The sequence below is a fragment of the Staurois parvus genome, unplaced genomic scaffold (assembly GCF_062004578.1).
Source record: "Staurois parvus isolate SC_StPar_1 unplaced genomic scaffold, SC_StPar_1.0 ptg001442l, whole genome shotgun sequence".
In the NCBI taxonomy this organism is placed as follows: domain Eukaryota; kingdom Metazoa; phylum Chordata; class Amphibia; order Anura; family Ranidae; genus Staurois; species Staurois parvus.
In genome coordinates, this window is record NW_028319238.1 from 2,648 (window position 1) to 18,702 (window position 16,055).

At 43.9% G+C, this 16,055-nt stretch overlaps 1 protein-coding gene across 1 annotated transcript in view; it reads right to left on the reverse strand.

Annotated features, from left to right (window-relative positions):
• Positions 1-11,284: 11,284 nt before the first annotated feature.
• LOC149435957 (uncharacterized) overlaps positions 11,285-16,055 on the reverse strand; it is a 34,987-nt gene continuing 30,216 nt past the window's right edge. The window contains exon 6 of the mRNA XM_089662221.1: positions 11,285-12,259. Coding sequence (XP_089518347.1) covers positions 12,096-12,259 — 164 coding nt within the window. The 3' untranslated portion in view covers positions 11,285-12,095. The remainder of the gene's footprint in view (positions 12,260-16,055) is intronic.

Below are 16,055 nucleotides of genomic sequence, written 5' to 3' on the forward strand. Positions count from 1 at the left end.
CTGGTATGATGGGGGTCCGGAAGGCTAGTACCGGAGGGACAGAAACCAGGGAGCGCCATGATACGTTCTGGGGCCTTGGGAGTAATTCCTCTGGGAAGACTGGAAAGACCCAGTACCTCCTGATTTGGACGGATCTACCTTGGTCTGGTCAGGGGCTGGGGACGCAAAAAGTCCGCAAACTCAGTGCCCCCTGGGGAAGACGCTCTCAGGGGTGTCACTAGTAACACTTGGGTGTGGGACCCCACGGTGTGAAGATGACACATGGCCACTGTTTTTCACCTCTTTTTGCACAGTGCCCTAAGGACCAGGTCTTTTGGCTAAGTCCAGGGCAATTTTTGCTACGGGCCTCAGGGCCTGGTCTGTGCACAATTCGGCACGGTACCACTTTTTTATTTTTTCTTTACTTTATTACCTTATTTATTATGCACTCCCACGTTTTGTCACTTTTTACTTTACTTATGTGTGTGTTTTTCACGGATGGAGGGTGTGGGTCCTCGGGCCTACCCTGAAGTCTAGGGGGAGGATGTGTGGCCTTTTGGTTCCTTCCTCCCCTGATCCCTAGGGGGCTTTCTCTTCGGGAGAGCCCCCTTGCCTAGTACTGGATGTCCGGCTTCGGCTGGGCATAAGGAACGGTGGTCCACCAGGCCTTTTGGCCAGGAGGACCAAATGGGAACCTTGTCCCTGTCAGGAGCTTCGTGCCACGGGGGATCAGGGTAACGGTCCAACCCTTCCGGGGGTAGGACAAACACACCCCTAAGTGCACTTTTTCGTGTGGTGTTCGCACTTGCACATTTTTTGTGATCACTTACGGGTTTTTCGTTGTAGTTTGCACGTTTGCGGACTTAAAAAAAATACCTCATATGTGTGCTACAAACACCATTTACATATGCACGCCCAATTGATGTATGGGTTCACTTCTGCACGTGAGCACGATGGGTGGTGTTCAGGTGTTCTCTCTGTGTGTGAGGGCTGGGCTGCCTGCTGTCACAATGTTTTACCTCCCCCCATTGCCTGGGGAATTCCAGCCTGGGATCTGTCAGAGCTTGGATCCATCATCCTCCACTCACTGCCATTGTCACCCTGCCACTGCCAGCCACAGATACACTTCCTCTCTGACATTGATTTTGTATTGGTGCTGGTGGCATCTTATGGTATTTATTTTTGAAAAGAAATTTAGCATCTTTCTGTTTTGTTGATTTAATATTTTCTGTTTTTAATTTTTTTTTTTTGGGGAGGGGGGGGTAGCTGGTCTTGCCTAGGGCGCAAAATAATCTAGCACCGGACCTGCGTGTACGTACTGTATATGAGACGAAAATGTAATTGGCGCAAGAGAGATCGTGGTGGGTATAAAGTTCACTCAAAAAGTCTTAATAATAATAAAAGGAGGGAGGGGGGAAAAAAAAAAAAGGAGGGGCTTGTGGTAAAACAGTACTGGATTAAAATAAACGGTATACACATATATATAGATGTGTGTATACATATATATACAAAGCTGCAATGTAGACACCGCCGTGAAGCTTGCACTCTCTAGAGTAAACCGGACTCTGTAGTACAAAAATAAAAGAGAGAGAGAGGTGCGCCACACTAAGTGCAGTAAGATTATAACAGTTTATTGCACACAAAATTAAAAACTCACAAGATGTGGGTAGGTATCAGGCATCAAATTTAGTAGGAAGAGGAGGACGTCATCTGTGCTGCACATCATGGGCGGATGGCTACAGTGCCAGGGTATTCAGCGGCTGACACTCTAGGCGGGTCCCACAGAAGGAAGCGCGGACGGCAGGCGCAGTAACCGGGAGTCGCGGCGCAGAGGAGAACCGTGATCCAGGGCAGGCGCTGCTGATCTCTCACATCAGCGTAGATAGTGGGGCCAGCATGAGGCGCATCCAAGATGGCCGCCGGGCGGAAGTGACGTCAAAATGTTGCTGAGAATCGTCCAAGGGGGCGGTAACACGTTTCAAGGCAACCAGCCTTTTCTTCAGACCTGATTGGCCACTAAAGTGAGCCAATAAACAGGGGAAGGAAAAGGGGGTGGGGCAACTAAGGGGGCGGGCTGGTAAATATATAATACATACAAGATAGTGAACAATAAAAGGAGAGATCATGAATAATGGGTAGCTACAATCTGAGGAACATGTGAAGAAAAGGAAGGGGAGGGGGGGAGCGGGGGTGTGAAGGGGGAAGAGGGAGATGAACTACAATAGCAATGTCTGGACAAAATAAATAGCTGCTTAAGCATATATGAATAGTAATGTATTAATGAGTTTGGGCACACATAGAAACACAAACTAGGCAGGGAAAAGGATAATATAATAAAAAAGGAATCTCAAAACATTAGAAAATATATATTATTGAGTGTATTTAAAAATTAAAGTTAAAATATTAAATTAAGAATTAAAAAATATATATTTAAAATAAAAAATAAAAATAAATAAAAATAATGATAATAGAATAAAAATAAAAATGAATATAAAATAATATTATATATAAATTAATAGACCATATATCTGTATTTTTTGGGGGGGTATAAACATGAGGACGGGTAAAAAATAAAAAACGTTTGCGTGTATATGTATGAGCCCATGGAATTCATAATAGAGCATATGAAGAATAGAAAATTAAACAAGGGATATTCAATTACACATGGGATGTTAAATTACATATAGAAAAAGAAACATTTTGGCTACGGTGTAAAATATGGGGTAGACAAATAAACAAAGGGGGGGGGGGGAAGTAAACAAGGTGGTGTGGGCAATGAAAAATGAGAAAAGTATAAGGGGGTAAATTGTTTAATGATAGTGTGTATCTCGATCTATTCATTAAGGCCCCTGGGTGCAAGGGTATCTAAAGTGAAGATCCAATAAGTCTCCTGTTGGCATAGTAATTTAAAACGTTCAGCTAAGGGAAGGTGGTCTGGTATAGCCTCAATGACCCATACCTGCAAATGCGAAGAAGATTTAGAATGAAACTCTGAAAAATGGCGGGGAACACTGTGTTTGGTGATGCCGTCGTCAACTAACCTACGGTACTCACCAAATCTTTTTCGCAGTGTTCTAATGGTACGTCCCACATACAAAAAGCCGCAAGGGCAGGACAGACAATATATTACATATGTAGAGGAGCAGTTATAAAAAGCTTGAATGGGATAGGTTTTCCCATTGATTGTGAAGTTTTGTTGGCCATGCTTCACATGGGCACACATGAGACAGAGTGGTTTATTGCAACGGAACATCCCTATGAGTGGGATTAGTACCGGTCTATTGTAAAAACGAAAATTCACAATCAATGGGATTGGCAAGGCCCCCATCTCCGCCGCCGCCGATCGGTCCCTTCCACTCCTCCGAGAATTCCTGCCAGAGGCTCCACTACCAACAACAGCCCGACGGCCTCTCCTGCACATCGCAGACCCCGCCATGATGCCTAAAGGCCTTTCTTCGATCTCTTCCCTGACTTTCTCTCATCAGCAATACTTATCCAAACTATGATCTTACCAGATCCCTCCCATCCGACTCCAGGACCATGCCGGTAGCACCTCGGGTCCTATTTGGCCTCTTAACTGTACACCTTCACCCTTTCATTTTCTGCTCTCTAACCCATCCGCCCTGGTCCAGGTCTTTTAATGCCCCTGCTTTAAACATCTCCGCAACTTTATCCCTGACCTGCCTGGTGTGTTCCTTGGCCTTCATGATGCTGTTTGTTCACTAATGTTCTCCGAGGGCTTCACAGAACAGTTGTGTTTATACTGAGATTAAATTACACACAGGGGGACTCTGTTTACTAATTAGGTGACTTCTGAAGGATATATATCTGAAAATCAATCAATCCTGATGTATTGACGGACAATCTAATTTCATGACGTTCAAAAAAATGCCATGACAGTACAAATATCCCCCCAAAACTTTCCTTTTTGGAAAGTAGACGGTCCAAGGTGTTTAGTAAGTGCCATGACGAGTTTTTTGAAGCTGTAAATGTTTGTCACTTTTCTTTTGGAAAATAAAGACATTCAATACATTTTTTTCCATTTGTACTGCAACCAGTGCAGTACAGTGTCATCCTATGACGGCTGATCAGGGGCACTGACTGGTAAGAGTATGTAAAAAATTAAAGAAATCATTTTTTTATTCAATTTTAAAATTTGTTTTTCTTTTTTTTTAAACATTTTAAGGTTTTTACAAATCCACACATATGGATTATTCATAAATGTGATATTTATTTCTCACAGAATAGTAATGAACACCGTCAACGTGTTTTGTGGCACCGCACATTGACAGTGTTTTATACAGGAATATTGTGTGAGCAATAATCACTCCAGGTTGTCGGATCCCCCATTAGGGAGCTGAGCAACCCCACCGATGTCACAGATGTCAGAGGGTCACCACTGCATGTTACCTTCTTCTCCTATATGTTATCCAGTTACCTGTTGAACCCCTACACCAGAAGGAACTCTCCCACGGCTGTCTCTTTTTTAATTTTTTCCTCCTTATTTGTGGAGGCACCCAAGTTTTTAATTCATTCAAACGTGGGAACGCACCTAAATGTACCTAGCGTTATGTGTGTTTGTGTGCATTCCATGTTTTTTCTGCCCAAAAGCTCCTCTCCTGAATGTTTCTCGTTCTCTGCCTGTAAACGTTCTCTGCCTGTAAACATTCCTCTTCCTCTTCTAAAATGCCTCTATGTATGCAAAGACACATATGGTGCTGTGAAAAAGTATTTGCCCCCTTCCTGATTGTGGTTTTTTTTTTGCATATTTGTCACACTTAAATGATTCAGATCATCAAACACATTTTTAATATGACACAAATGACCCAAGTAAATACAAAATGCACATTTTTAAATTATGATCTAATTGATTAAGGGAAAAAAAAGCTGTCCAAACCTGCCTGTCCCTATATGAAAAATTACCCCCCCCCCCTTTGCTAAATCACTAATTAACTGTGATTAATCACATCATTTGGAAAGCTGAGTTAAATTTCACTTGCCACAATGAGGCCTGATTACTGCCAGACCTATTGAATCAAGAAATCACTTATATAGAAGCAGTCCAAGGCCAAAGCCTCCACTGACCAAAAGCACAAAGGCTCGTCTCACATTTGCCAAAAATCATTTTGATTATCCCCAAAACGTTAGTGCAAATATTCAGTGGACTGATAAGACAAAAGTTGGACTATTTGACTTTTTGGAAAGTGTGCGTCCCGTTACATCTGGTGTAAACGTAACACAACATTTCATAAAAGAACATCATCCCAACAGTCAGACATGGTGGTGGTAGTGTGGAGGTTGTGGTGCTGCTTTGCAGCTTCAGGACCTGGAGGACTTGCCACTTGGGTTATGCAGCAGGAGGTTTAGGGAGTAATTACTTTTTCACTTTTTTTTTCCAGTGCCCGATTTCTTTTTGTTACTGACACTACCGTATGTGCAATTTTACATTGATTACCATTTTTATCATCATTGCTAATAACAGTACGTGTACACCGTTATACACATATATATCCTTCATAATTTTCTGTTTTATGATTCAGTCCTCTCTTTATAATATCATCTTTTATATTTTTTTTTATAGTTTCGTGCTTTGAGATCATGTTCCACATTTATATGCCTTCTTTCCATGTTACTGTGTCTTTAAGCCTCCGCTGAGCATTGTTGTTCCACGCCTGGCAGTGTCCTCTATTTAAGCTGCTACTTCCCCAAGGTCCACCAGGCCAATAGAAGGAGCTAGAGGATCTGAGCATGTAGCCTGAGTTTCCCACGTCTGTGCTCTTCCTTCCCACTGACCCTCTGCCTCTTCCTGTGATGTCACATCCTGGCGGTGTGTACCAGGCTAGATACTAAGTTCCTTCCTGCACAAACGTCGCTGGATCAGCTCTACAACACCACCATTCTGTAGGATTGACCACTGCAATGTCTCCCACCATCTCCATCAGCCAGCTGCTATTGCACCAACCACCGGGGGCGCCTGCAGGATGTTTTTGAGGAACGGCCATCTCCCATATACACAGATGAGCTTGTTTTATTACTTCCTTTGTGAGTGTTTTTAATCCTTTGCTATTAAATACAGAATTATTACTACACTCAGACGGCGCCTCCTGTCTCTTTTCTTCAATCTAAATGTACTCCCCTGTCATCTACTGTACCGAGGAGCTGCTCTGACAGGAGAGGGGAGAGCACAGCACAGCCCGCACCCCCTCTGGGCTCTGTAGTGATTATCTTCAAGCTGTAACTTGGGGGGGGGTGACTTACAGGTGGGAGAACAGTAGTGGGAACACAATGCTGGGGGAGGTAATAATTTTGTGCTTGGGCTGAGAGCTTTGTAGAGATGGGGAGATGAGAGGCTATTTTTGCTGGGAAGGTTAATGAAAGGAAGATGATAAATCGTAGGAGGAGGAATGGGGGATGGGCATTTGCTAGGAGGGGTGATTTGGGGAGATATGTACTAGGATGGGGGTATTGAGGGGGATATGTACTAGGATGGGGGATTGGGGGGATATTTGCTAGGAGGAAATATGGGGTGATATGTACTGGATGGGGAATATGTACTAGGAAGAGAAAAGAGGGGTGATTGGGGGATATGTACTAGGATGGGAGATTAGGAGGATATGTGCTAGGAGGATGAATGGGGGTTATTAAAAGGGGGGATTTGGGGGGATATGTACTAGTAGGGGAAAACTGGGGGGTATGCTAGGAGGGGGGATTTTGGGTGATATTTGAGGGCATTTGGGTGAGGAAGGAGGATATGTGCTGAGAAGTGTAATTTTAAGGGGGTTATGCTAGGAGGGGGGACTTGTACTAGGAGGAGGGATTTGTGCTAGGATGGAGGAACTTCTGCTAGGAGGGGGGATTTGTGCTAGGAGGGGTTATTCTAGAAGCTGAATTTTAGGGATAGGATTTGTGCTAGGAGGGGAGATTAGGTGGGGAGTATTTGTGCTAGGATGGGAATTTTTAGGAGAAAGAGGATGTGTGCTGGGAGGGGTGATTATTTTTGGGTGGGGAAGAATTGTGCTAGGAGGGGGGGGGGAATGAGGGGATTTCATCTGGGAGGTGGAATTGAGGGGTAACGATTTGTACTTAGAGAGGAGATTTGGACTGGAAGGAGGGGGGATTTCTACATTGTTCTGGGAGAATTGTGGCTTACAGAAGGAATTTATATTTAGGGGTGAGCATGCTGATCAATGCCAAGTTATTTTTTTTTAAGAGGGAGGGATTTATGCTGAGACATGACACACACATTAGGGGGGGGCAGTTTGCATCCTCTCCCTAAGCGCTAGATGATCTTGACCTGGCACTGTCCACACTGCACACAGGGCACTCAGAGCAACAGATCTCCTCCTCCCCGCACCGCACACAGGGCACTCAGAGCAACAGATCTCCTCTTCCCCGCACCGCACACAGGGCACTCAGAGCAACAGATCTCCTCCTCCCCGCACAGCACACACGGCACTCGGAGCAACAGATCTCCTCCTCCCCGCACCACACACAGGACACTCTGAGCAACAGATCTCCTCCTCCCCGCACAGCACACAGGACACTCGGAGCAACAGATCTCCTCCTCCCCGCACAGCACACAGGGCACTCAGGACAACAGATCTCCTCCTCCCCGCACAGCACACAGGGCACTCAGGACAACAGATCTCCTCCTCCCCGCACTGCACACAGAGCACTGGGAGCAACAGATTTCCTCCTCCCCGCACCGCACACAGGACACGCGGAGCAACAGATCTCCTCCTTCCCGCACCGCACACAGGGCACCCAGAGCAACAGATCTCCTCCTCCTCGCACAGCACTCGGAGCAACAGATCTCCTCCTCCCGCACAGCACACAGAGCACTCGGAGCAACAGATCTCCTCCTCCCCGCACAGCACACACGGCACTCGGAGCAACAGATCTCCTCCTCCCCGCACCACACACAGGACACTCTGAGCAACAGATCTCCTCCTCCCGCACAGCACACACGGCACTCGGAGCAACAGATCTCCTCCTCCCCGCACCACACACAGGACACTCAGAGCAACAGATCTCCTCCTCCCCGCACAGCACACAGAGCACTGGGAGCAACAGATTTCCTCCTCCCCGCACAGCACACAGGGCACTCAGGACAACAGATCTCCTCCTCCCCGCACAGCACACAGGACACTCGGAGCAACAGATCTCCTCCTTCCCGCACAGCACACAGGACACTCGGAGCAACAGATCTCCTCCTCCCCGCACAGTACACAGGACACTCGGAACAAGAGATCTCCTCCTCCCCACACAACACACATTGCACTCGGAGCAACAGATCTCCTCCTCCCCACACTGCACATCGCTCAGATTTCCTTACAAACACAGCCTGAATCTGCCCAGTGTGCACCCGGCTACGATGTTGCGGTGATGACTTGTGAAATTCCCCGATCAGAATGGCGGCTGCAGTAGCCAGCTACAAGCTGCATCTGTAAGGGAATCCAATCTCAGCTCTGTGCTGGGTGGGAAGGAGGACATCTGAGTGCCTAGGCTGTGTGTGGTGCGGAGATGATGGGGGAGCTCTACTGCGTGCTCTGTCCTCTTCTCTGCTGACCACTGTCTTCTGCCCTGCTGACCTCCTTGCACTGCGATACTGACCCCTGTCCTCTGCACTGCTGACCTGATGATCCCTGTTCTCCACCCTGCTGACCCCTGTAAGCTGCCATACTGACTCTTGTACACTCTCTGCTGACCCCCTGCACACTGTTCTGCTGCTCCATCTTCTGCCCACTGTACACTGTCCTACACACTAATGGTCTCTGTACACTATCCTACAAACTGCTGACCCTACTCTCTGCCTTACTGAACCACTCTACACTGCCCTACTGAACTCACATCCTCTGCCCCCTGACATTTTTTACTGCACCCCCACATCAGACAAGCAAGTTCAGGCCCTGATGTTGAGTCCATGGAAGATTTTATTTTTTGCTAAAAATCTGGGGAAAATGACAAAACATTTTGTTTTTTTATAAACAAAGTTGTCATTTACTATAAATGATATATTGCTCACGTATGCCATGGCTATATGTGCGATAACACCCCAAAACACATTCTGCTAATTCTCCCGAGTATGGAGACACCACATAAGAGAGACTTTTTGGCAATCTAGCCACACAGGCCCCCCAAAACACAATGACTGCCATCAGGCCTTCAGGGGGTATATTTTCTCATATCACATCCTCACTATCTATCACAGTACCAGAATAGTACAAACAACCCCCCCCCCCAAATGACCCCTTTTTGGAAAGTAGACACCCCAAGGAATTTGATAAGAGACACGGTGAGTATTTTTTAGATCACATTTCTTTTGTCACATGGGGTTTTTTCTTAAAGAAAAGAAAAGAATACTTTTTCCAAAAACTTGTGGCAACAAAAGAGATCTGCAAAATACTCACCATGCCCCTTAGCAAATATCTTGGACTGTATTTTCCAAAAAGGGATAATTTGGGGGGTTCTTCTACTATCCTGGCATTTCAGGGCCAACATGAGAAGCTTATGCCACACATCACCCACTCTTCTAACCACTTGAAGACCACTGACACTTTTTTCTTTACATGAAAAAAAAAACTTTTTTTTGCTAGAAAATTACTTTGAACCCCCAAATATTATATATATTTTTTTAAATCAGAGGCCTTAGAGGACAAAACGGTGGGTGTTTCAATTTTTTATGTCACACAGTATTTGCACAGCGATTTTTCAAACGCATTAAAAAAACAAAAACTTTTTTTGAATTTTTATGCACAAAAAACAATGTATTTTCCAATTGTTTGATAAAATATAAAAGAGGATGTTATACCGAGTAAATAGATACCAATCATGACATGTTGTAAATGTGCACACACACTACGTAAATCTTTAATATCCATGGGTGATGCTTTAAAAGCCTTTATAGGTTATCATATTAGATTTAAACAGGATGTCTAGTGCTAGAATAACTGCCCTCCATCTGATGTTCACAATGATATCTCACATATATGGTGCAATCTCTGTTTACATACCGACACTGGGCCAAAGCTTATGTTCATCTTTACGCACAAAAGGGATGAAATTTGAATCAAATGCAACTCAAATTTGAATAGGAAAATAATGGAATAGAAAATGAAGCACTAGAATAAAATAGAATAGAAAATAAAATAGATAAGAAAAACAATAGAATAGAGTATACCTGTTTCAAAAATTTTAATTATGAATAGAATACATTCCAATTTCAGTAGATTAGAATATAAACAAATAGAATAGAAAAGAATACAACGGAAAAAACTAGTAGAGTAGAATAGAAAGAATATAACTGTTTTCCGAAATTCGAATTTTGAATTTGAATACATTTAAATTAGAAAAGAATAGAAGAGAAAAAACAATAGAATAGAATTCAATAGAATAGAGTAAAATAGAATATAACCATCTTCTGAAATTCCAATTTCAAACAGAATAAATTCAAACTAGAATAGATTATAATGGAATAGAAAATACAATAGTATAAAATAGAATTAAATAGAAAAAATATATTTGTTTTCCGAAATTTGAATTTTGAATTGAATAAATCTGAATTAGAATAAAATTGATTAGAATAGAAGAAGCAATAGAATAGTATTCAATAGAATAGAATACAACTATCTTATGAAATTCAAATTTCAAATAGAATAAATTCAGATTTGAAAAGATAAGAATAGAAAAGAATGGAAAAGAAAAAAAACAATAGAATAGACTAGCATAGAGAAAAATATAACTGTCTTCTAAAATCTGAATTGAATAAATCTGAATTAGAATAAAATATATTAGAATAAAATAGAAAAAAACAACAGAATGCAATAGATCCTTGTCGGCGTGCAATCTATACGGGGTGACACCGGACCCGCTCCAAGAAAAGGTAAGTTGTAAAGAAAGGCGACAATCCCTGCAGGATGCATCGGATCTGCGGATTGAGCATAATGCATCGGAGTCCAATCCATTATGCTCAATCCGCAGATCCGATCCAATCTGCGGGGATCGTCGGAGGGGGTGTCACCAAATGTTATCGCACTGGGTGACACCAACCCTAGGGACGCCTCTGCACCCAACCACAGGTCAGGTGCAATGCTTTGGCCAGTCACAGAATAGGGTAATGTCACAAGGGGGCGGGGTGACCCTGCCCCCTTATGATGTATATAAGAACTGTCATCAGGGGCGCAGCTGTCAGAGGGCCGGGAGCCAGTGTTGCGGGGGGGGGGGGGGGGGGGGGGGGGGTTCTTTTTTCAGGTAGTGACAGCGAGTATCATGATTGATGTTGGATCTACTTCAGGGGACATTTTTTATTTTTAATAAAGGACTTGTCAGAGATCGTCTCCTGTCATTTTTTACTACCATGTACCGCATACTCATTCACATGGGGGGCGGGATCAGGGGGCCTCCCTTGTTAATGGGGGCTTCCAGATTCCGATAACCCTCCCACCCACAGACCCCCACAACCCTGGCCGAAAAAGGCCTTTGCCCGCATCAACATAGGGATAAGGTGCTTTGGGGGGAGAGCCACCCCGTCCTAAAGCACCCCCCCATGTTGAGGGCATGTAGCCTGGTATGGTCCAGGAGGGGGGGCTTACTTGCACCCGCTTTCCTGACCTGCTTGGCTGCATGCTCAGATAAGGGTCTGGTATGGATTTTGGGGGGATCCCCATACCATTTAAAAACATTTTGGCATGGGGGTTCAAAACCCACAGGCCTGAAGGGCTTGGTATGGATGGGAGGGGGGCCCCATGCTGTTTTTTTATTGTTGAACAATGCCGACAATTCTTTTTACATTCAGCTGACAGAGGGGAACCCCACCGACCGCTGGAACATGAATGAAGGTCTCACTACTAAAATCATAGACTTCATCACAGACCTCATGCCGGATTGTAGGAGCTGAGCGGGATCTCACCACATACTCAGATGCAGGAAGATACCACTCGGGTGTTCAGTTTGTCTTCAAAGTTTGAAGTCAAACATTTTGTAGGTTCGGATGTTCGAACGGAACGGGGGGGTGTTCAGACCATCACTAATTGGTACAGTTTTGAGGTAATATTCCATCTTTCCTAATGAATGGACAACAACAGTGTATGTGTGTGCTGTGTGTTATATCCTCTGTGTTACTTTACAATAGGCTTTGTTTTGTTTTGTTTTTCAACTTCTTTGAATAGAAAGAGATCCTTGGCCAAACGTCCAATACTGGGCTGTGCCTCCAGGATCCGGGCCTTCTCCTTCTTACTGGCGTCCTCAACATCATCAACAACCACAATCACCTTCTCCTGCCCTGTGTATAAAGACATCACGTTACATCCAATACATACATACATGGAAGAATATTTACATGGGATGAGTGCGGCAGCAGAGATAGTAGGAGGTGTAGTAGGAATAGTAGTAGTTGGGGTAGTAGGAGGTGTAGTAGGAATAGTAGTAGTTGGGGTAGTAGGAGGTATAGTAGGAATAGTAGTAGTTGGGGTAGTAGGAGATGTAGGAGGTGTAGTAGGAATAGTAGTAGTTGGGGTAGTAGGAGGTATAGTAGGAATAGTAGTAGTTGGGGTAGTAGGAGGTGTAGTAGGAATAGTAGTAGTTGGGGTAGTAGGAGGTGTAGTAGGAATAGTAGTAGTTGGGGTAGTAGCAGGTGTAGTAGGAATAGTAGTAGTTGGGGTAGTAGGAGGTGTAGTAGGAATAGTAGTAGTTGGAATAGTACCAGGTGTAGTAGGAATAGTAGTAGTTGGGGTAGTAGGAGGTGTAGTAGGAATAGTAGTAGTTGGGGTAGTAGGAGGTGTAGTAGTTGGGGTAGTAGGAGATGTAGTAGGAATAGTAGTAGTTGGGGTAGTAGGAGATGTAGTAGGAATAGTAGTAGTTGGGGTAGTAGGAGGTGTAGTAGGAATAGTAGTAGTTGGAATAGTAGCAGGTGTAGTAGGAATAGTAGTAGTTGGGGTAGTAGCAGGTGTAGTAGGAGATGTAGTAGTTGGAGTAGTAGGAGGTATACAGTTGCAAGAAAAAATATGTGAACCCCTTGGGATTACATGGAGTTTTGCATGAATTGGGCATAAAATGTGCTCTGAACGTCATCTAAGTCACAACAACAGAACACAGTCATAATGAACATAATACTACACAAACATTAGATGTTGCCATGGTTTAATTGCACATAACATGTAAACATTCACAGTGCAGGGAGGAAAAAGTATGTGAACCTTTGGACTTAATAACTGGTTGACCCTCCTTTGGCAGCAATAACCTCAACCAAACGTTTCCTGTAGTTGCAGATCAGACCTGCACAATGATCTGGAGTCATTTTGGACCACTCCTCTTCACAAAACTGTTTCAGTGTAGCAATATTCTTGGGATGTCTGGTGTGAATCGCTCTCTTAAGGTCATGCCACAGCATTTCAATCGGGTTGAGGTCAGGACTCTGACTGGACCACTCCAGAAGGCATATTCTGTGCTGTTGCAGCCATTGTTTTGTTGAATTACTTGTATGCTTTGGGTCATTGTCCTGTTGCATCACCCATCCTCTGCGGAGCTTCAGTTGGCGGACAGATGATCGTACGTTTTCCTGCAAAATGTCTTGATAAACTCTGGAATTATTTTCCCATCAATGACAACAATCCGTCCAGGCCCTGAGGCAGCAAAGCAGCCCCAAACCATGATGCTCCCTCCGCCATGTTTCACAGTGGGGATGAGGTTTTGATGTTGGTGTGCTGTGCCTTTTTTTCTCCACACATAGTGTTGTGTGTTCTTCCCAAACAACTCAATCTTGGTTTCATCTGTCCACAGTATATTTTGCCAGTAGTGCTGTGGAACATCCAGGTGCTCTTTTGCAAACTTCAAACGTGCTGCAATATTCTTTTTGGACAGCAATGGCTTCCTCCGTGGTGTCCTCCCATGTACTCCATTCTTGTTTCATGTTTTCCTTATTGTAGATGTGTCAACAAAAATGTTAGCATGTGCCAGAGATTTCTGTAGGTCTTTAGCTGACACTCTGGGATTCTTCTTTACCTCATGCAGCATTCTGCGCTGTGCTCTTGCAGTCATTTTTACAGGACGACCACGCCTAGGGAGAGTAGCAACAGTGCTAAACTTTCTCCATTTGTAGACAGTCTGTCTTACCATGGACACATGAACATCAAGGCTTTTGGAGATACTTTTGTAACCCTTTCCAGCTTCATGCAAGTCAACAATTCTTGATCGTAGGTCTTCTAAGAGCTCTTTTCTGCAAGTCATGGTTCACATCAGACAGTGCTTCTTGAAACCAGTAAACCCAAAACAGGTGTGTGTTTTTTAAGGGCAGGACAGCTGTCAGCAACACATCCAATATCATCACACTGATTGGAGTCAAGGTTGGCTCACTCCTGGCTCCAATTAGCTCTGGGAGAAGTCATTAAGCTAGGGCCTCACATACTTTTTCCTCCCTGCACTGTGAATGTTTACATGTTATGTGCAATTAAACCATGGCAACATCTAATGTTTGTGTAGTATTATGTTCAGCAGACTGTGTTCTTCTATTGTTGTGACTTAGATGACGTTCAGAGCACATTTTATGCCCAATTCATGCAAAACTCCACGTAATCCCAAGGGGTTCACATACTTTTTCTTGCAACTGTAGTAGGAATAGTAGTAGATAGGGTAGTATGAGGTGTAGTAGGAATAGTAGTAGCTGGGGTAATATAAGGTGTAGTAGGAATAGTAGTAGTTGGGGAAGTAGGAGGTGTAGTAGAAATAGTAGTAGTTGGGGTAGTAGGAGGTGTAGTAGGAATAGTAGTAGTTGGGGTAGTAGGAGGTATAGTAGGAATAGTAGTAGTTTGGGGTAATAGGTGTAGTAGGAATAGTAGTAGTTTGGGGTAGTAGAAGGTGTAGTAGGAATAGTAGTAGTTGGAGTAGGAGGTATAGTGGGAATAGTAGTAGTTGGGGTAGTAGGAGGTGTAGTAGGAATAGTAGTAGGAGGTGTAGTAGGAATAGTAGTAGTTGGGGTAGTAGGACGTGTAGTAGGAATAGTAGTAGTTGGGGTAGTAGGAGGTGTAGTAGGAATAGTATTAGTTGGGATAGTAGGAGGTGTAGTAGGTATAGTAGTAGTTGGGGTAGTAGGAGGTGTAGTAGGAATAGTAGTAGTTGGAGTAGTATAAGGTGTAGTAGGAATAGTAGTAGTTAGGGTAGTAGGAATAGTAGTAGTTGGGGAAGTAGGAGGTGTAGTAGAAATAGTAGTAGTTGGGGTAGTAGGAGGTGTAGTAGGAATAGTAGTAGTTGGGGTAGTAGGAATAGTAGTAGTGGGGGTAGTAGGAGGTGTAGTAGGAATAGTAGTAGTTGGGGTAGTAGGAATAGTAGTAGTTGGAGTAGGAGGTATAGTGGGAATAGTAGTAGTTGGGGTAGTAGGAGGTGTAGTAGGAATAGTAGTAGGAGGTGTAGCAGGAATAGTAGTAGGAGGTGTAGTAGGAATAGTAGTAGTTGGGATAGTAGGAGGTGTAGTAGTAATAGTAGTAGTTGGGGTAGTAGGAATAGTAATAGTTGGAGGAGTAGGAGGTGTAGTAGTTGGGGTAGTAGGAAGTGTAGTAGGAATAGTAGTAGTTGGGGTAGTAGGAGGTGTAGTAGGAATAGTAGTAGTGGGGGTAGTAGGAATAGTAATAGTTGGAGGAGTAGGAGGTGTAGTAGTTGGGGTAGTAGGAAGTGTAGTAGGAATAGTAGTAGTTGGGGTAGTAGGAATAGTAATAGTTGTAGTAGGAGGTGTAGTAGTTGGGGTAGTAGGAATAGTAATAGTTGGGGTAGTAGGAGGTGTAGCAGGAATAGTAGTAGTTGGGGTAGTAGGAATAGTAATATTTGGAGGAGTAGGAGGTGTAGTAGTTGGGATAGTAGGAAGTGTAGTAGGAACAGTAGTAGTTGGAGTAGAAGGAGGTGTAATAGGAATAGTAGTAGTTGGAGTAGAAGGAGGTGTAGTAGGAATAGTAATAGTTGGGGTAGTAGGAGGTGTAGCAGGAATAGTAGTAGTTGGGGTAGTAGGAATAGTAATATTTGGAGGAGTAGGAGGTGTAGTAGTTGGGGTAGTAGGAAGTGTAGTAGGAACAGTAGTAGTTGGGGTAGTAGGA